Raw genomic sequence first — 21,138 nt, forward strand, 5'->3', positions numbered from 1 at the left:
AAAAAGAATCTGGTTACAGGCATCGAAAAGGTAGACGAGCAATCCTCAAAGTGCTTTCTGGACCGAAACGAGAGTCAATCCAAGCCAAGTCCACCGCGTTTTAAGAGAACTGCGTTGCAAAACAGACAAATATGATCCTGAAATTTCACAGAAAAGAAGAAATATTGCAAACTTAGCAACATGCGGATTAGATTATTCTTTTTTTAAAAGTTTTTCCCCGGTTATCTAAGACAACATTTACACTTCACTGCTAACACACAAGATCTTACCAAGTATTTTTAGTCTAGTTTGTAGTGCAAATATGTTGGTGCACTTGAGATAAGACAAAACTAACTCACAATTAACATTTCAGCAAGACGTAGAAGCTTGTTTTAAGTCAATAATTTCTTAATATTAATTTTAAAAAGTACTAGTTCCACTTGTAGCTTGCTTCACCGAAAACATAAGAAAAATGTCAGTGGAACTAGTAAATTTGTTTTCAATATTAACAAATAGTTATCTGTATATTATCTTATTTCACGTATAAGAAGATATTTGCACAAGAAACACAAGACAAAAAGTACTTGGTGATCTTGCTGCTGCTCTTCACACTCAGTTTCAGCTCTTTGCTGAGATTTCAGCCGCTATTTTTGGGTTGCTTTTTAGTGTGGTGGTTCATATTATACTTTTCCATACGACTCGCCATCAGACTCCATTGAGAACAATCAAAGCGAGCTGTGTTTATGCGGGACTGGGGGAAAATGGACGCCGCACATGTCAACGTGTGCGTTTGGGTCAGAACTCGCTGTGAAATAGAAGCCGGCAACATGGCGCGTCCATCGACGCCGGCCGTCGGGCTGTTTGTAAGTTGACGGTGCGGATGTGAACGCCGTTGGCGGAGCGCGGCGAAACAGATGCGGCGGAAATCTTCGCGAGCACGGCATTAAGCGGACCACCCATCGAAACATCTGCTGCGCTGGTTTGATCTTTTCTTTTAGATTTATTCTCAGCCACGTCCCGGCTAACATATCAGGAAAATGTGGATGCTTTAATACAAAAAAAACCCAAACAAACAATGATTTAAAAATGGCCGTCTGATTTAAAACCACGTATGTAAGATCTATGTGAAATGAATCGCTCAGAGGAAACTTATGACCAATCAGAGCGCACAGATTTAAGGTCGGGGCTTGAGACATTACTTTATGAAACCTGTTCTTACAACACTCTTTGTGATATTTGGCACCTTCTGAAGATTTTTTATTTAGGTCTGTTTTCTGCATTAGACATAGATCACAAGATGCAAATACACTAACAATCTGATTCATTTCTTTAAACACCAAAACAAACATTTTACTGTCTAAAATGCAACAACAGAATATTTTACTGAACGCTTGGCTCTACTTGACAATTAATCAATGACTAATTTAGTTGACAATTATTGTAATAATTGATTCATTGCGATTAATCTGATTAATCGATTTCCATACTAGTTGATGATTACTTCAATAATCGTTTCACTGTGATTAATTTGATTAATCGTTTCAGTTCTAGTTAAGAGCTAAATGAAAATATTAGATGTGAAGTAGAAAACAGTAGTGATTGTGTTACTCATACCTGGGCACTCTGGGGTCATGCCATGTGCTGACACCCGTCTGAGTGTGGAGGAAGTAAACTTGACCTTGCTGCGTCGTCCTTTGCTCTGTGAAAAGACATCGACAAAAATGTAGAGGGGTTAATCGCGTCGCCTCAACCGTCAATTAAAAGCCCTTCTCCAAAGTTGCATCCATATTCCACGTGCAGGCAGCCTGTTCCCAATCTGTCAGCGTACGAGAGCGATCTGACAGATGGGAGATGAAAGGATGGCTCGAGTCGGCCGAGATCCCAAACAGCGGCCGACGGGGAGGAGGTGAGAGACAAGACGTGAGGGGGGGGCGGAGGCAGGAGGAACGTCTGAGTTTTCGGTCGGTGAGCTCATTCATCACTGCCCGACGGAGATTTCCTGTCCTCTGCCACCGTCTTCGCCACGTCCACCTTCCTGTTCGTGTCAAGAGCCGCATCGCGAAATGCTTCACATGAGCCTCCAGGAATCAGGGGTGGGAGGGGGTGACACGTATCATCGCTTATCCGTCAAGCCGGCGAAATGCTTTCTCAGACATGCCAGGACTGTTACGCCGTGCCGATGATATCCTAACACTGAGCTGCGAGACCGCAGGGCACAGGAAGTACCCTCGGGGTCCAGTTACACTTTCCCCTCTAATGTTTCCACCATGTGATTGCGGTGCAACATTAGTGCTGAATCATTTTTACTTCACTTGTGTTTTTTTGTTAAAAAAAAAATTAAATAAAAAAAATATATATATATAAAAGAAACAACCAGATCCTGATTCTGCATATTCAGAACAAAAGTGACTTTATGTAAATTCCCACGAGTCTATCGTGCTAATTTGCTGTCAGATTAATAACTTAGACAGCCTCTCTGAAGGCGTTGACAGCCACAGAGAGCCTCCTAAACCCAGGGATGCGTTTCAGTTCCTCCTTCACTGTGAGGAAAAAAAAACCTTCTCCGGACTTTAGGGAGCGACTGCAGCTCGTCTCTGCGCTATCTTTTACATGAATACATCTGTTTCACTGTGGGCTGAAAAAGGAAGCGGGGAGGAGGGCAGCGTCGCAGCTGCCAAGCTTATAACAACTTCTATTAGACCACATGTGTCAAACTCAAGGCCAAATTCAGCCTGTTGTAGCTTCTTATTCCGATTCCCGTCAATCGGCTCCTCCAGGTTTGTCGTGATTCTGCGATTGCAGAAATTTGCGCAAATTCAACAGATTTTTTTGCGCTAATGCATAATTGTGAGTTTACTGCAAATTTGCCACAAAAAGGCAAAAAAAAAACCTGGACTTTGTTCTGAGTTCACTTCCTATATGAGAATCAGCCATTTAAAACAATTAGTCCATGTTTTAACTATTTTGGTTTATTATCTCTACGTTACAGCTAATTTGCTTTATTTTCAAATTGTAAATAGTTAATACTAAACTTTCACAAAAGCCAGCAAAAATGCCACACTGAAGCAGACTTTAGAGGGGATAAATGGGCAGAAGCCCAGGGCGCCAATTTTTGGGGGATTTATATTTTTTTGTTCATGAATACATATTTTGCATTGTAATGTCAGGTAATTTCATTCATATTGCACATTCTCAGCACATTCTCAGCAACAAGGCAATTGAAAGTAAATAAAAACAAAATAACAAACCAAAGGAAAGAGCAAAAGAAGAAAAGAGTCTAATAATGTTGATAAAAAGTTTGTAAACTACATACTCCTGTTCAGGGTTGCTAGATAAGTACCAGTCAGTATGTATCCTCCGGTCTAATACCTTTTCTGGTTTGGAAAAATGGGGAAACTAGTTTCTCAACTAGTTTTTCTAAGTTCGTCTTAATTATTTTTCTGGGCTGCTGGATAATAAGTAAGTATTTTCTGGAACCTGTTCTAAATTTGTAACCGTAATGAGTACTCCACAGTTTCTAAGTAGTAATAAATGTTTCTGTTCTGGAAGGATTTTATTGTACTTTATATAAAATTCGCACAGCTCTGTCAGGTGAATTGTATTAATATTTAGTGATTTTTGCGACTATAAACAAAAGTCAAGTATTTGAAAATTATGAAATTATAGTACGTTTTGTTTGGAAACAACATGGAGCCACTGCATTAAACCTACCATGCATCAATTCATACCTGCTTATGAGTAGGACTACCTATTAATAATGTATTGTGATTTGCATTAATAAAAGATTTCTCCCTCAGTGAACAGGGGACCAAAAATGGCTGAAGCCCAGGGTACCACCTCCTCGTAAATCAGATTCTGGTAGCAGAAGTAGCACCGTTTGAGAACCAGAGATTTAAATCAAAGTTGTTCAAGTGTGGAAACAACCTCGTCAAAGACCTTTTGCAAAGTGCTGTATGTTAAAGCGTGTGTGTGTGTTTTATGTGGCGTTGCTGTTCCGCTCACCGTATCCTTCAGGAAGGTCCGGGTGCATGTGCAGGTGGGTTCTGCTCATATAGTTGCGGTGCCGCTGCGACCGCACCCGCCTCTCCTGGACTCGCTGGTCGCCGTCGCTCGGAGGCAACGCGGTGGTGGGCGTGGCGCCGTTCGTGCTAACAGGCGTGTTCTCGTCTACAATGCAGCTGAGCGGCCGTCCGGGGCTGGAGTACTCCGACGCGGGCCTAAGAGTCGGTGGGAAGAAGGAGGTTACAGCGGAGGGGAGGGATGGAAGTGAACGTGACGCCTCGATTACACAAAGAATGCAAGAATACATAAAATATGTGCCATGGAAATGTTCTCCCTCAGACCCACTTTGGTTCTCTCCAGGGTTTTTATTTCCTAGTTGGGATCAACCGAGGTCAGAGGGCGAGGTTCTCCGTTAGACGCTAAAGAAGTCCGGGTTTGGGATTCCGACTCACCTGGTCGGCCTCTCCCACTGCGTGGTGCGTGTGATGTGGTTCAAGTACTGGATCCGTCCAGACGCCGTCCTCCTCTCCTCCCAGCTGGCGGCAGAAACACACACACAGGCACAGCGGTGAGCCGACATGCCAACCTCGCATTCTTACATCGGTCCTGCCTTAATGCGCCGTGCGAGCGAGCGCGTGGTTGTGTGCGACTCGCAGCGGCCGAGAGAGAAACCGAAGAGGCTTCGCCATCACTCACCCATCTGGAAGGTCGTTGTCGAACAGCCGACTGCAGTCCACCACGGGGCCTCCGGTGCCGATGCGGTCCCTCGACTGCAGGCTCACTGCAGGAACACATGGCAGGCAGATGCAGATGCTATGGTTACTAGACAGCAGACACCAGACTTGATGAAATTGAAATACAAAAGAATGAAAAAAAAAAAAACAGCGTAGGTTTTTAAGCCTCTCAGGCTCAAATTACTTGCAAAGACTGGCTAAGTTGTTGCAAATCTGCAATACCTGCCTGGAGAGGGTTAAAAATAATAGGAAAATGGCTAACATCAAAATCCAAAGCAACAATGGAGGTGGATTTTATGCAGTAGATTTCTTTTCCCACTTTGCAAAAACACAATCTTACCAAGTATTATTGATCTAGTTTCTAGGACAAATATATTAATACACTTGGAATAGGACAAAACTAACTTACTTGTAACTTATGTAAATAATACAATTAAAAAAAACATAAGTTCCAATGGTAGATTATTTCACTTGGAAAAATGTTTTGTCATATGTGAAATAATCTACCAATGGAACTAGTGCTTTCTTTTATCAGTTCTAAATACTAATACTAAAGCTGCAGTATGTAATGTAACACTTATAAAAAAATATATTTTTAACATATTTGTTGAAACTGTCATCATGTCGTGACAGTTTGGTGTAAGACAGATAATCTATGAAAAATATTGAGCCCCACTAAGCACTCTTGATGCTGTCTAGAAACAACCAATCAGAGCCAGGAGGTGGGTCTTAGCGCTGTCAATCATCCTAGCAGTCTATGCTGTGGCTAGCCTAGTCTGTTGTGAACGTTAAGGCTAGTTAGCACAGCCACCGTTGACGGGAGATAAACTGTTTTCCTGTAACAATGAGTCGTTTTGCAATAATTAGCACATTTAGCAGTGAGTACATGAGTGTGATTGACAGCACTGAGACCCTCCTCCTAGGTCTGATTGGTTGTACCTGCATTTCTTCAGATGGCAAGAGTAACTCAGATGTGTAATATTCCAATATATTAATCTAAAATGGTCTCAAAGCAACAATATTATCGTTTATCACAATAACTTCTGGGATGATTTATCGTCCGGCAAAGTTGGTTTGCTGGCCGCAGGCCTTTAATTTTTATCACACTCACATTAAAGGTTGGACTTTCCCCACTCTTTTAGCCTGACATTGTAATCCGATTATTCTGTGATTTGAGAAAACGTGATTCCTTCGGTGCACTCACCTACAATCTGCCCCCGGACTGTGTCACTGTCGTTGGGGCTCAGCTTGTTCAAGTCTAGTCTCTGGTCTGTTGAAGATCAAAAACAGAAGAAGCACAGTGAGTGAAAAACAGCACAATCAGACAGACAGGAATGAAAACAGAAATAAAAAGAGAGAGAGAGAGAGAGAGAACAATCTGGAACTGGACCGGAGGAGAAGAAAGGATTCATGTGAGAGAGAGATACATGTAAACCAGCATGTGTTTGGACGCGTTCCGCGCTGCTTGGATGAGTCTCACGGCGGCGTATCGTTTACATCACTCAATAGTCGGCCTCCCCCCTCTCTCATTATCCGTCTCTCATTTCTCCCGTCTGAAAGGCCGCGGCTCGGGACCGAGCCAGAGAACAGATGGAACAGCCACGGGCCGTAAAAGTCTCACCGAGGCTTTCGGTACGGCGCGGGCTTGGGTTCAAACGCGGCGGGGTCAAATGTTTGACGGATTTCAGCACAAGGCGTGCGCCATTCCGCTCGGCGCGCACGTGAACCCCCTGCCAAAGTCTGGAAGCTCTTTTGTCTGAACTTTTGCTTAAAGTCTGTGGAATTTCAGAGCGAGGGAGAAAGAGAGAAAAAAAAATACACACACAGCAAAGAAAAAAAGAAAAAAAAAGTCCAAGTTGCCTCCAGACATGAAAAAATGCCACTATCTGTTCCCTCCTGTCTGGGTGTCATGCAGATCAGCTCAGGATGTCCGCCTAGACTAAACAGGGACCAAAATGGTCAAATCGTTACAAGGCTGGTGGAAGGTCAGCAGCCTCAGAGGAAAGAGAAAACAGAAAACACTTACATCAGAAAAAAAAAAACACAAAAAAAACCCCAAAAACATACTTTTTTAAAAAGAATATTATTTAGGAAACTATTAATACTCTTTGGACAATCACAAACTTATATAAAATTCTTACATTTAGGGGCCAAATTCCTCTCATCCCCAATTAAAAACACAAAAATCTCTCTCTTTTTTTTTCGGCGATCTTTGTTGTATTTAGCCAAACATAATGCAGGGATGTGCCCAAGTGTGTTTATGAGTAAAAAAAAAAAGAAAACAAAAACTAGCTGGTTGCCTATGGCACGAATGATGAAATAAAAAAGCTAATGCAAAGAAAGAAAATTGGTGTTGTACTTAACACTTACTGTTTAAGAAGTTAAAAATTCCCCATGGAAAAAAAAAAGATTACAAAGTCTCAGAGGGCCACATTTGTGTCTTTCTTGAATTGAGATCAGGGGCCACACTGAATTCATTTAAAGGGTCACAATAGACCCCTGAGCAGCACTTTGCATACCCCTGGTATACAGGGTTTCCCCTAGAGTATTATAAGCCTGACGGGCCACCAGGTTTTAGTTGCGCCCCCGCCAGGCTTAGCGTTGTTTGTTTATTTATTTTACGGGGGCAAACAGGGGCTTACTGTCATTTTTAAGACTTTATAATTGGTGTTTAGGTATTTTTAATAATGTCCTCCAATAACACATAATTACCTAGTGATATTTTTAAATATCTTGTGACCTTTAAAAGCTTTACCTCGTAAAAAAAAAATAATTGGAAAAACACATGAGGCTGATCCCCCCAAAATTGGAAACACATGCATTTTTCCTCAAAACTATGTAATATTAAATTTGTGGATGGAGCTACTGACAGGCTCTGATTTCCTTCACTGTGAGTGAAATTGATCTTATCAAGTGATTCTGTCAACCTCCGAAAAGGTGTGAAAAATCAGCCGATGTTGCCAACTGAAATGCCACGTCACAGCGACAACTATTAAAAAATGTTTAAGAAAAAAAAAACCGGTTTTGGACAATATCGGAATCGGCAGGTCAGGCTTTTTTAAAGATCGGCGATCAAACAGAAAACTACAACTCCGCCCAGTGAACAAAATGTGAAAATGCTGTAAGAGTGTGAATAATTTCACAAGAGCAATTAAGTCTGCGCAGTCATACATAGCTGTTCCAGAGAAGCAAAGACATGCTGCAATTATACACCAATGATACAGTCAATGCCATTTCTAGGGCTTGTGGAGGGGCAAGTGACGGTAAATGCAGAAAAAACAAGAATGACGAAGACCACAACAGAGAGAAAACTACAAATCTGCGCTTAAACATAAATAGCTGTACAATTATGTATGTCTGTGCAAAATGACCGGTTGTCTAGATCGGCAGACGGAGATGGAGGTTAGTCACAATGGTATTTCATTTGTGTGTGTGTGTGTGTGTGTGTGCGCTCACACACGTTCTGCCATCTCATGGACGAGACTGGAGGGGAAACCGAGGGGCGAGGACGAGGGCAGGAGAGGAAAAGAAAGAAGGAAAAAAAAAGTGGGAAATGCAAAAGCAAACCACTCGCAGCTGCTGCATAAACTTCAGGTTTCCTGTGTCGCTTCAGAAAAACCGTGTCAGGAGTTTCTAGGAAAAGTTACGGGATTCTTTCCCAGTTCAGCCAACAAAACCACAGAGCCCCAGAGCAGGTACCAGCTCAAAACACCATCTCCAGACTGCTGCCGTGTCGTCAGCTAAATCTGTCCGGCATTTTCGAGGAAGACGTTTTGCGGAAGAAGCCTCCGTCTCGTTCACCCGGCTAACTTCTGACACAAGGCGCTTTTTTCTTTTTTTACCGTAATTGCAGGGTGATGCTGAGCGGCTCTTCCTGTTCTGGTCGACCCTTTTCACAGTCCAGTTAGACTGCTGTCAGATGCTCCGAGTACATTGGGATGTGATCGGCATGTGTGCTGATGTTTTGGTTATGGGGGGGTGACATTTAGCAGTCTTATTGTGATAGCGCTAAAAGTGATCATAAGAACTATTTATCTGGTTTCTTTAGGATGTAAAGAAGTGTGATTGTTTTTTGACATTTTCATTGAACAAGCAGTGAAGAAAATAATACAACTATCAATGGTGACAATACGGATAGCTATCAAAATAAATTTATTCTGATACATCAAAATTATTAGCGGAGCTAAAGTTAGTATTTAGTGCTTTTGGATTAGCGAAAATAGCTAATCCAAATAGCTACAGTGGATTAGCTACCACTGAAACTTACTATAATTATTATCTTTCAGTTGCAACTTGTTAGATTTTGTTACAAATTGGACAAGTCAGCATAATTTATTTGATATTTTTGCACCATATATATAAAACAGGAAACATTTTAAACATATAAAGCTGATTGTTCTACTTGAAACCAAAGAGACGTACTTTGAAAAGCAATGATAAAGGTTGTCTTGAGGGAAATTGCTACTTTGAAGCGTCACTGATACTTACAGCCTGTGTCTTTAAGGCGGTTGATGGCATTAGACAGAAGGCGGACACAGCCCAGGAACCCGGCCCCTTGCTTCTTATGAATCTTCTTGTGATTCCACACGCTGATGGTGATTGAATCCGATTTCCCGATGTACCTGAGGTGAAACGGGAGCAGAACGGATGTTTGCTTACAAATCATAAACAACGTTAGGATGAAGGCGGACAACGACGCGTTTGCGAGATCTATCACAAAGTTCACTGAGGATGTCCTGGGTCCCCCCCACCCCCAGACTAGACCGACTCCCAACAATAGGAGCCACGAACAAAGCTCTGCATCAAGGACGACACTCGGGACGCGGAGACAGACGAGGAAGAGGAAAGTGTGGCGGCTCAAGGGGATTTTCCAGCCGGCGGGTGTGAATGTGTAAATCTGGCCCTGAGCATCTCGGCGTCTGGCCCTGAGCATGACAGGCAAAGTGTGAACCCTTCGAGCTTTTTCATAACGTTCCCAGCAGGAAGAGTGGGACGGGACTGTAGGAAGGGAGATAAAGAGCAGCAGCGTAATGCTGTACGGTGACACACCAGCTGTACCTCGTCAAGGACATGCTAACAGAAGAACCAGTGACTGATCTGTGAACCCGCCTTGCAGCACCAGCACTCTGAGGTGAATGGTAAACTAAAGGCTTATTCAGGAAGGTTCTATTCATTTAGAAATTGCTAAAAGGGGCAGTAATGCATTTTCCAGCCACATAGTATAATTTTTACAGCACAATCAAGTAACTATGTTACCCTCAGTTCTTATGAAAATTCTGTAGATATAAAATATGGCTTCAAAGAACTTTGAGTTTGTAATTTAAAGCAATAAAATTGGGTCTCTGTCTCTTTAAGAAACTCCTGTTCTTTCTGAAACTCCACCAGGAAGTCGCCATGACAGTGCTCCTCTATTAACACTTCAACAATGTTTTTACCAATGTTGCATTGAAGGTTAATGGTCCAATATAAACCGTTGTCTAACACCTTGGTAGTGTGGATACTACAGGCTGTTTGTTAATTGCTGCTGGCTAGTCTGAAGGAGCTGAGTGGGAGAGCCGTGCATTCGTACTCAGACCGCAAAGTGAAAATTCAAACGCTTGACAAATTAATGGAGTTCAATTTAATTCATCATTATTTTCTGATCATACTGTCAGTTTTGTTTTCTTTTTACATTGTTAATTGGAATTTATAAAATTCAAATCCAAAAAGTTCTTTACTGAGCCTAAAGGGAAGTGAAATGTTCTTCAAAGAGTAAATGTAGTTCACACAATAAATCAGAATCAACTTCAACAAAAGCTTTAGATAAAAGGTGCCAGTCAAAGTCAAAGTAAAGAAATAAATGCTACTTTGAATCAATGTCAAGATTTAAAAATATTTACTAATTCTCTCCATCCAATCCTGCTGACTCTGACCTTTATTGCAGGGAAGAATTTTCACTCCCTAAATGTGGAAAGACGGTAGAGCTGCAGCTAAAGCAGTAACTTCAAACGTACACCACACTTTTCAGATTTTCTGTTGGCAAAGAATCAAAACTCCTCAAAATAAGTCATATCATTTTCTTTCCACTTTTAAAATCACGTGCTATTTCGCGTTCAAGGGAATGAAAACTTTTTTGAGGAATTTCGGAAGAATTATTTCAAACTGCAAACAAAAATCACTTCAATTAAAGGCTAAAATTAGCCATGTTGCCAAGCAGGCCAACATGGCCGCCATCTTACCCGGGCTACTGCTGTTGGCAGAAACAACAACCAATCAACGGGCCTGCCTTCTGGGGTCAGTAAAAATAAATAAACTGGAGCCGGCAGCTCAAACAAGTCACAGCAGCCAAGATACATATTGGAAATGAAAGACAAATTTACCAAAAAAGTGGGTTTATTTATTGTTTATGTCTGTCTGCTGTCGGACTTTGGCTCTAATGAGCTCTAATGAGGTTCTCCCGCGTGTGTGAATGTGTGAGGCTGCAAGGAGGGGAAAAAAAAAAAAAAAGTTGCCATCTGAACTTGTCGTGGCACATCTGCTCGGGAGGGAGCCCACCCTCGGCTTAAAGCGAATCGTCTGAGCGATTTGCAGAGCCGCGTCCTCTGTGTAATTACGCCACTGCTTTTCACCAAGCGGGATCCGAAACAATGGGGCTGTGAGTAAGACGTCTGGACGTTTTGAGCGCGTGCCAAATGCCTGTCTTGGGTGCGATGGGAAGAGAGCCGCTCCGTCAAGTCAGACACGATGGGAGGGACGTGGATGTGAGCGAGAAAGAAAAAAAAAAAAGAAAAAACAAACAAAATAAAAAAAAACGCAGTCGTGTTGTAAAACTCATTAGACTGGCGAAGAATTTTAACGCAGTCGTAGACAATAAAACCAAGCTGAGTCCCGATGATAAAAGTGAGCTTGACCATAAAACAGGCAGCAGATTTTTAGGACTCGATGCACCGTTTCCATTACATTCAAAGTTAGTTTTTTTTTGTCAAAGTAAAGGGAAAATGAGGGTATGGATATGATTTAAAAATGCAAAGAGTATAAATCCTACGCAATTAGCATTTAGACGTTGGCACCGCAACCTGACGTTTTTCTCGGAGTGGAAATCCATAGATCCATAATTCTCTACTGTACGGTTAATTATGACAGTCTCTCTGTAGGGCTGCAGCATGAAAACAGGCAGGAATAAATAAACAGTGAAATGCATTGCAGACGTTTTCACACCCCTTCGCAACCACCTACCGTATTTATCAATACAGGGGCAGTATTATGTGCTTTCCAGCAACAAATGCCATTTTGTAGCACAATCAGGTAACCATGCTACCTGCAATTGTTACAAAATGTTCTATACATGAAATATGATTTAAAAGAAATTTTACTTCCTGGTTTAAAACCTTGGAATTGGGCTTCTGTCTCTTTAAGAAGCTCCTGCTCTTTCTGAAACTCCTTCTTCAGGACGTCATTACAACATGGCTCCTTTATTAATCCTTTCACAGTTTTTTACCAGCGTTTTGCCGAAAAGTAGTTCCTCTAATGAGTTCTAGCTGATGTGCAGTTCAACCAGGTGTTTGCTAATTTCTGCTGGCTAGTCTTAAGGAGCTCCATATGGCTGAAAATCGGAAGTTTGGAAACTGCAGCTCCGAGGAGCAACTGCGATTTGAAGGTGGCCCTAAGTCCACGCAGGTGTTTCCCACAGCTGAATGGTATCCAGAATGACAGAATGATTTCTCAAGCATGCTTGGAAGAATGAAAGCAACACTCCAGCTCTGTTTTTGATGAAAGAATAACATTACAACATAAAAAAGTTGATTTTTACATGATACTGCCCCTTTAGGAGTGATCAACAAAAAGATAGAACATTTAGTGGATTCACAGTGTTAGTTTTCTGCTATAAATAGTAATACGGAGCATTATTTTACACTTTTTCCTGTGTCCCTTACACGGCTTTTGGAAAACAGCAAACAAGATTCGGAAAGGTTTTGCTTCAACAGGAGCTTTCTCCTTGGCATTTTCCTAGAAAGACTAGTTTTGTCCAGCGAAGATCCAACAGCGTTCCTGTATAACATATTCCCCAATGTTAGCTCTGCATCTCTGCAGCTCCTCCAGAGATCTCTGATTCCTGCCCTCTTTCTTTAGAGACATGGACACCCATGTCTCTGTAGTTCTGCAGAAACAAGGATATCAGTCGTCTTAACTCATCGAAGAAAGACAGAAAAATAGAAGCAGAAAGAAGGATAGACAAAGTCAGACAGAAAGTTTCTTCAAGAAAGAAACAGAAAGAAAGACAGGGGCAAGACAGAAAGACAAAGAAACACAGAGATAAAAAGACAAAGTCAGAAAGGAAGAAAGACAAGCAGACAGAAATGATAAGAAAGGAAGAAAAACAGATAGAAACATAGCAGCAGAAAGAGAGAAGCAGAAAGAAGGAAATAAAGAAGGAAAGAAAATAAAAGAGACAACACTTTTTCAACACTGGGGGAGAATATAAGAAAAATCCAAAGTTTTTTTTTTCTTTCTATTTTTAGCTTTTTCCACAAAATTGTGAAATTAAATTTCAGACTGTATAGCTGGTTCCACTTGGTTTTTTAGTGGCATCAGAGTAAATGGGGCTGAATTCACGTTCACAACACAGCTTTCATACAGTTACTTATAAAAATGCCGGCCAACTGTGTTGCTCCATCACATAAAATCATAGAATATATTCAAGCTTGTAGTTGTAATGTGGGGAAACATCAGAAGGATGTTTACGCTTCTGCAAGGCATTAAAAATGGATTTTGTTTCGCTTCTGCACGACGACGCAAACAACTGCACATTTGGATTGCTGAATTATGCTCTCGCATCATTCTCATGGTTGGCACACCGAAGGGAGACTGTAAATTAAAGTAATAAAAGAAGAAACAAATGCTTCACTTGACAAGACGTATTGATTTGGCTTGAAAATCCCACTGTGAATTCACAGCTCGCGGCTCAGCTCTTCAGCAAACGGCTCAGATGGTTGCAGGAAGCTGGCTGGATGAGTGGGCGCGCGTAACTTTCCATTACATCGGGCACTTAACGCCGCAAAAGTGTTTGTTAACACAGTATCTGGAGGACTCTTTATTAACCCGACGTGATAGAGCGGACACTCCCAGGAGTGTGGCTGAATGAAACGCTTCAAGCTAATGAATGCCGGTACTTTGAAGAAGAAATGATCCCAAAGGGCAACAATCGCCGGCTGACAAACGGTTGCTTTTTTTTTTTTTGTACAGATTTGTTTCTTACACAAATCCACTGCAGGAAGATTGAGTGTGAGAGAAAAGAAGCCAGACTGCGTCTATCTTTGGCATGCTAGCTACATCCTGCAACATTGCTGAAGGGTCAGAGTTCACGGGCCGGTTTGCTGGCTGCGGCTCACCACAGGCCTGGAAACACACAAAAAAACACTCCGAATCTCTGGACCCTCGCAGATATAATAATAAAAAAAAAACTAGCTCAACTCCGCAATGTTGCGTTCTGACTTTTAAAATCTCAGTGTCGGGAAAACCTATTTCAAATATGTGAGGCTATGGAGATACTGTTGGAGCGGCTGGACAAAAGGCAATTACAAAAAAAAAAAAAAAAAAAAAAGGTGGTACAGAAAAAACAAACTGGCCAAGAATGGGTCAGCTAGTGGCAGACATTTACAAAATGGTAAACAAAAAGATACATTTGTCTTTCAGAATTTGAACAAACAGGGAAAACATATATGCTGGAAATAATTGTGAATGTTTATGAGAAATGAACAAGAATAAAACATTAAGACGGAATGTCACTTGATTCTCGTTTGCACCTTATTATCAGGATTTATTGACTCAGTCTATTGTAATGTTGATCTATAGTTCCATATGAAGCTCCACCTTCTTCTCTCTCGCTTTTCTATGTTTGTTTTGACAAACAAAATCCAGATAGAGAGAGGAAAAAAAGAGCGACATGAGCAAATCCACATGTTTTTCATTTTCTTTTTTATTCATTTCTTTTTTTTTCCTTACTTAAGTCGTATGACCAATTCTGTGTTTGTGTAATCTACCGTAAAGTCACCTTCCTAACTTTCTTTTCTTTTTTTTGCCAAAAGAAATTCGTTTGCCTAAAACATCTTTTGGAAAGAAAAGGTTGGTGGCATTTTGTTTTTGGTTTTTTTAAACAAGAAAGGACTTCAGCCATTACTTTAGAATTTAAATGCAAAGAAAAAAAAGAAAAGAACGTAAAGAGAAAAAGTCTCATCAAGCTTAACATTTTCCAGAATTAAAATGTTGTGTTTGTGGGCCTCGAAAAAGAAAAACAAACACACGAAGCAGTTCCTTGATAACTGAAAGCTCTTCCCTTCCCCGCACCACCTGGGAATCCCTGAGCCAGCCACAGGAGTAAACATCGGCAGCCGGTGAGGCATTGATGGGAGACGCATCGCGCCTCCGCGTGAACTCCAGCCGGCTGCGTCTGCAGACCCACGGGACGAGTTAAAACGAGCCGATCCCTCCTCTCCAGTCTGAATGCGCACGTGACATCCCCTCCACTTCCCCTCCAGTCGGACCCGACACGAGCTGCTCTTTTAACGGCATCGCCAAAAAAGCGAGAGAGAGAGAGAGAGAGAGAAGACAGAGCGTATCCACGGCAACCAAACAAACTGAGACACGTGCCGCCTCCCGTTGTTGGCCACGATTGACGGTTTGGATAAACCGGGGCGAATGCTGGAAACTTTCACTCTCACATGCCTCTTTTTTTTTTTTTCCATTTTTTTTTTTCAAGGTTGCATTTTTTTTTTTTTTTTTTGACAGGGCAGACCGTCTTTTTGGGAGGGGAGGAAAATCCGAGCGCCGTACAACAAGACATGCACGTGTTTCAGTCAATGGAGGACAGCGACGTCTGCAGACATCCCGCCCGTCTCCGCTCCGTTAAGTGCTGCTCCGGGGGACGTTTTTAGACCCAGTCGTGATGTCATCGTGAAGGATCCGCGCACACCGAAGGAGCTAGATGCCAGAACTCCATCCGTCTGTTGTCGATTAGGTCCCGTTAGCGTCTTAGCCCGAGACACATTAAGGTTAAATAAAGACAGACGTACAAAGTGTGAGGCATGAACCGATAGAAAGGGGGAGTCAGAGGGGACTTTATCTCTGAAAACAGATGTCAGAAGTGTCATTAAAAAAGAAAAGAAAGAAAAGAAATCCACTGGGACTCACAGATCATAGTGTTGGTTCCACTTGGGGTCGAGCGTATTCCTCACAGTGTCTGTGGAGTGGCACTGGCCTGAACCGTCCACGACGACCTTGGCAAACGGATCGGGAGGCCTGAGGGGGGAAAACACCAGAGAACGTCATCAACACGTCTACGTCAACAAACGCTCCGATATTTGACAAAACAAAATAGCATTTCTTAAGGTGCAGAAATTGTCTAAATCAATGTTGATTTTACTAACATTGGCATGAAAAATAGACAGACTTTATTGTCATTGCACAAACACACAAAATGTCTTTGCAAGGCTACAGGAGTACATAAATAAGAGTGACCTTAAACACATATAGGCAAATAAAAGTACTAAGAAGGAAAAAGGTATTTATATTCAGGGGATTGCGGTTTTCTGGCTGACCTGCCATTGCCGATTTTTGGGGGGTTAGAAAAGTTGCTAATTTGTCAACAGTTGGGTGACTACTGTTAAACCTGCCTGTGCACGCGAGACCTGATGGTCTACGGGTCAGATCGCTCTCATGTCAGAGCAAAAGATGACAGTGGTTGACTTTCGGACCTTTACAGCGGCGGATTGCATCGGTGAATAAGATCCGCCGATCAAGTATCTGCCGATCGGCGATCACCCAAAATGACGAAAATCCGGGCCAATCGATTAGCTGCTCCAAATTTATGTGCTCCGAACATTTCAGATTTTCTCTTGTTGCAACTACAAACATCAACATGTTTTATGTCAAGTGGTTTTATGTGACAGACCATCAAAAAAGGTTGCACAAAAATAAATGATGTTTTTGTTTTACACACTTAATCTGTAGCATACGTTTATATTCAGCTCCCCTGCTTTTGGCTCTCACTGCAATTACAGCTGCAAGTGTTTTGCTCCAGCAGCTCTGCATATCTGGACTCATTGCCATTCTTTTGTGGTTAACCATTCGCAAGATAATCTCTTGAACCTGTGGTCTGTGCTCTTTTCCGTCTACTTCACAGTTACGGACGTCTTTGTGTTGGCATTTCACTCAAAATGATAATAAAGGACACTCAATTCTAAGAAAATGTCAGAAAGTTCTTTGAAAGATGAAGTTTGATGCATTTTATAAGCACTGGTTTGGAGTTGGTCTAAAGAACTAAGAGCTGAAATCAAGACTGGGACTTTAATGCATAATTTTGATTGACTAAATAATTACATAGTTTTTCATTTTAAAAATGTCTAACTCAATTAATCACATTTTCATTATATATTTTTTTAAATTCAAAAGCACAAAGTTGGAACATCTGTTTTGTGTTGCGTTTCTGGTACAGACACAAATCTGGCATGCAAGTGACACGCACTATCAACAACTGATCGATTGTAATTACAGAGATTTTAATGTGTTAAAAATGTAAACGCAATTAATCTTAAATGTCTGAAAAGAAATTGATGTGCATTTCATTGTCTACAGCTGTAACAAAAGAAAGAAGAATCAGATACTTTAAGATAAAAATCCATTTATATATGCGTGTGACGCTCTGAAAAGTGCAAAACCAAAGGAGGAGACTTAAGTTTGTGCCTCGTGTGAAGCTGAATTCAACTCAACTCTGGGTTGTGGGTGCAACTCCCTCGACAGCTTTCAGGGTGAATGTATTCTCTGCTCCTGAACACTGGAGGGGCAGGAACGGGAGGCGCAAAAACCACCCGACAGAGCCGAGGAACTTTATACGCTCTTTCACCATGACAGCCTGCTCCAAACACACAAAAACTCTGCCAACACCCAACAAGAAGGTATCAGGAAGTTCGGTCTGCAAGCTGTCCACGGCTGCTCGGCACAGTGTTCGTCCCCTTTCTTGTGGCAACCGCATAATAAAAAAAAAAAAGTGTTTTCTGTGGCGGAAGTTCATAAAACTTTACTTTAATTCCACTTTGAGAGTAAAAACTGTTTCGGTGTTATTGGTGTCCCCGCTAATAATACTTTGCAAAAAAGACGGGAAAGAAAAAAGCTCGAGTTTCAGCCTAGATAGCGTATCTGCAGGTTTAGCCAAGTCAAATATAAGACTTTTTAAGACCGTTTTGTATGCTATCTTGAAGGAGACTTAAGATAAAAAAGACAAATAGCATAAATGGTGGTTGGGAGAATTTGCTTTAATAGAATCAAACATAGCAAAAACTGTGGACCCAGCTTTATGTGTCTCACACTGCGTATTGTTTTCTACACCCTTAACCCCCATGGTGCCTACCTTAAACGTTTTATTGCACCTAGCATCGTATGGCATCAAAAGTCATCCAGTGGCGGAAACAAACCAGGTCGCTGGCAACAAATTTACACTTAACCATGATAGTTGCAAAAAAGCTAGCCAGCAATCACAGGTTTATTAGCAGCTAGTTAGCGGTAGCCTAGATATTAGTCACAAAATGCAATGACGATGTTTATGTTGGACTTCCAGTTACGCCTGTCAGAAAAGTCCAGAGGACTGGTAATGTCTAAAAGACACAAATTCAATAATTGTGCTACTGGTGCCTTTGTTAAGAATACATTTATTTTTGTCAACCTTTAACCCAGTAACGTCACTGAAATGAAAGGTTTACTCGTTATAAAGCAAACAGGAACAGACAATCTTTGAATATCAGTGTATCTGAATCTCAAAGATGATGCATTTTGAGAGCAACAGGACAGATTTATCGCCTGCGGCTTTCTTTAATCAGTTCATTTTTTATGTTTTCAAAACTGTGAGGGTTTTCAAAGCATCTGCATTTTGAGGAAGTCGTGCCTTGAGAGTGAAATAATGGTACTGCCGCAAAAAGATGAGTTTATGTTCAAGGTTTTCCAGGAGGAACACCTGTTTATGCGACATCAGAATTAAGATGATGTCATTTAAAGAGACAAAACCCTGCAGGACATAGGCAATCCACACAATGGCCAAATATTTAGACCTTTGAGAGCCATCATTGTCTACACCAGACAGTTTATCAGCGTCTCATTCCTAGAATGGAGTCGACTTTACAGGGTTCATGTCGAATCTCCACAAGTCTAACAGGCAACACCTCGAAGAGATGAATGACACAGAAAGCTACACATAGAAATTTGAACAAAGCAACTGCGAAAGTTGGCTACTTACGGAAGAAGTCTTTCTTTGCCAGGTTTTTGGCACACAGGACTAGAAGAGAAAGACAAAAAGCAAAATCATTAGGAAAGCATTGGTATTGCATTCATTGGTATTGATATAAACGGTGCAATTAAATGAGATTATTTTTGCTCCAACCAAGTTTTTTTTTCATCAGAATGAACAAAAAAATAATAATCTACATTCTCTAGTTCTCCAGACTCTGCTCCAGCCAGCCTGGAGCAAAGAGTTTCATCCTGCCTCTTTACTGTAAGTAATGTGGAAGCGGTTGCCGAGGTGACGGAGCAGAGCTGCTAACATCCCCCACCGGTGCAAAATATGGATTGATGAGGAAGCTCACCGGCCACCTGGGTGTCTGGGGCTCAGAGTCGCAGCCAGTGAGTCAGAAACACTGGAAACTGTTTTTGTTTTTCCCCTCAAGTCCCACTGAGAAACCTAAGTGGTTTGGCTTATCAACGCGCCTGAATTTTCCAGTTTTAAAGAGATGAGGCATTCTGAAAGCGTCGCCACAGACTTATGACAAGAGTAAGTGGTTTTTCTTTCATCATATTCATTTGAAACTGGGAAGGCTCCAATGCGCCTAAGAATGAAAGAAACTATGGCAAAAGTAACAAAGAAAAACCCAGATGAGCTGCTACAAAAGCAAATTTTCCCTCGGAAAACCTGCTAAGCCCGGTGGTTGGGCGCTCGGCCAGTCATTCCTCCAGCCGGTCGTCGTGTTTTTGAGTTAAAAAAATGCTTAAAGCTGACAGAAAATATCAAAAAATAATTATGTGCTGTTAAAAGTTTGGAAAATTAATACCAACTATAAAGTCTTAAACAATGCAAACATTTTAAAAAGGCTTAAAATAAACAAGCAATGCTTAGCCTGGTGGGGGCACAAGTAAAGCCTGGTGGCCCGCCAGGCTTATAAAACACTGGGGGAAAACCTGAAAAGGACTTTTCCCGATTGTAGCATCTGCGCGGCAACACTTGAACCTGCAGCTGGGATGATTCAGAGGCACGAATCGCTGCCCTTTCACTTTTTTCACCAGTAAGAGCAATGAGAGCTGAAGGTTTTATAGGCATGTTTTGGGGTACTATTGCGATTATGATAAACTGCATGACGCAGCAATTATTGAACCACAAACACAAATACTGCTCTTCAAAAACAAACTCATTTGTAATATGATTTGTATCACTACACCACGCACCGTAACTGCATTCAATCATATGTTCAAATTTATACTCATTGAACCAAATGCAGACAATAGCTAAATGAATCATTCCTGCATTACAGTTTTACAGACAGTTTTTGGGGGCTTTTAAACATTAATTGGAATTTATCAAGACAACAATAAATCAGACTTATCAGAAGAAATATATCATGATAAATGATAAACAGTGTGATAAGTCCTACTGCCTACAGAAATCATATAAGCCCCTTCTCCAAGGTAACCAGATTCAGATAAATTTACAGATCCTGTATGGCCCGTTCCAATTTTTGGGAACCAATGATAATCTTTATTTAACCAGCTAAAAAATACATATATATTTTTCAAGAGAGGCCTGCAGTTTACAAGTATAAACATTTACATTAAGTCAACTCTTGTGCACAAGCGACTTGATTGGCAGCACGCTGCAATAATTGATTGACCTGTGGATTGACGTCAATGACAACATCTCAATCACCATTTACAATCCACGATGACACGGCAGTATATAGCGAGCTGCCAATCAACTATACCTTGGTCAAACTTTGACGTAAGAAACTTTCAATAAATTGTGGCAGTAGAACGCAAACGTTGTCAACTGGAAGAGCCAACCCACAATGAACAAATATACCAAGAGATTTCAGAGAAGGGTACTCACGCAAAGTGACATCATCAGATGTACCCAGATCTGCTTACGTTCCTGTCCATATGCATGCCCAGAGAGTGAGGAACACACTCCCATTGGAGACAAACCCAACTTGGCCAGCACCGGACGAGACATTAACCGGCTAGACCAGCAACTCCAATTCTGCACATCTAAAAGTTGTCCTGCAACTTTTAGATGTGTCTCGGCTTATTTGACACCTGAGTCGTATAATGAGGTCAATATCAGGACTCTGGAGAACTGTACTGCACTGAGGAGGTAGTTCATCCATTTGATTGAAATATTTTGGACCAGGGAGAC

General features: G+C 41.4%; 1 protein-coding gene across 1 annotated transcript in view; it reads right to left on the minus strand.

Annotated features, from left to right (window-relative positions):
- The window catches only part of LOC129363508 (E3 ubiquitin-protein ligase SMURF2-like), a 35,250-nt gene extending 17,128 nt beyond the window's left edge, over positions 1-18,122 (minus strand). The window contains exons 1-8 of the mRNA XM_055035628.1: positions 18,097-18,122; positions 15,882-15,989; positions 9,204-9,337; positions 5,920-5,985; positions 4,678-4,762; positions 4,434-4,517; positions 3,982-4,196; positions 1,594-1,678 (exon numbers count right to left, since the gene is read on the minus strand). Coding sequence (XP_054891603.1) covers positions 1,594-1,678; positions 3,982-4,196; positions 4,434-4,517; positions 4,678-4,762; positions 5,920-5,985; positions 9,204-9,337; positions 15,882-15,989; positions 18,097-18,122 — 803 coding nt within the window. The remainder of the gene's footprint in view (positions 1-1,593; positions 1,679-3,981; positions 4,197-4,433; positions 4,518-4,677; positions 4,763-5,919; positions 5,986-9,203; positions 9,338-15,881; positions 15,990-18,096) is intronic.
- Between the last annotated feature and the right edge of the window lie 3,016 nt (positions 18,123-21,138).

Source organism: Poeciliopsis prolifica, unplaced genomic scaffold (genome assembly GCF_027474105.1).
Source record: "Poeciliopsis prolifica strain line A6 unplaced genomic scaffold, Auburn_PproV2 SCAFFOLD010, whole genome shotgun sequence".
Taxonomy (NCBI): Eukaryota; Metazoa; Chordata; class Actinopteri; order Cyprinodontiformes; family Poeciliidae; genus Poeciliopsis; species Poeciliopsis prolifica.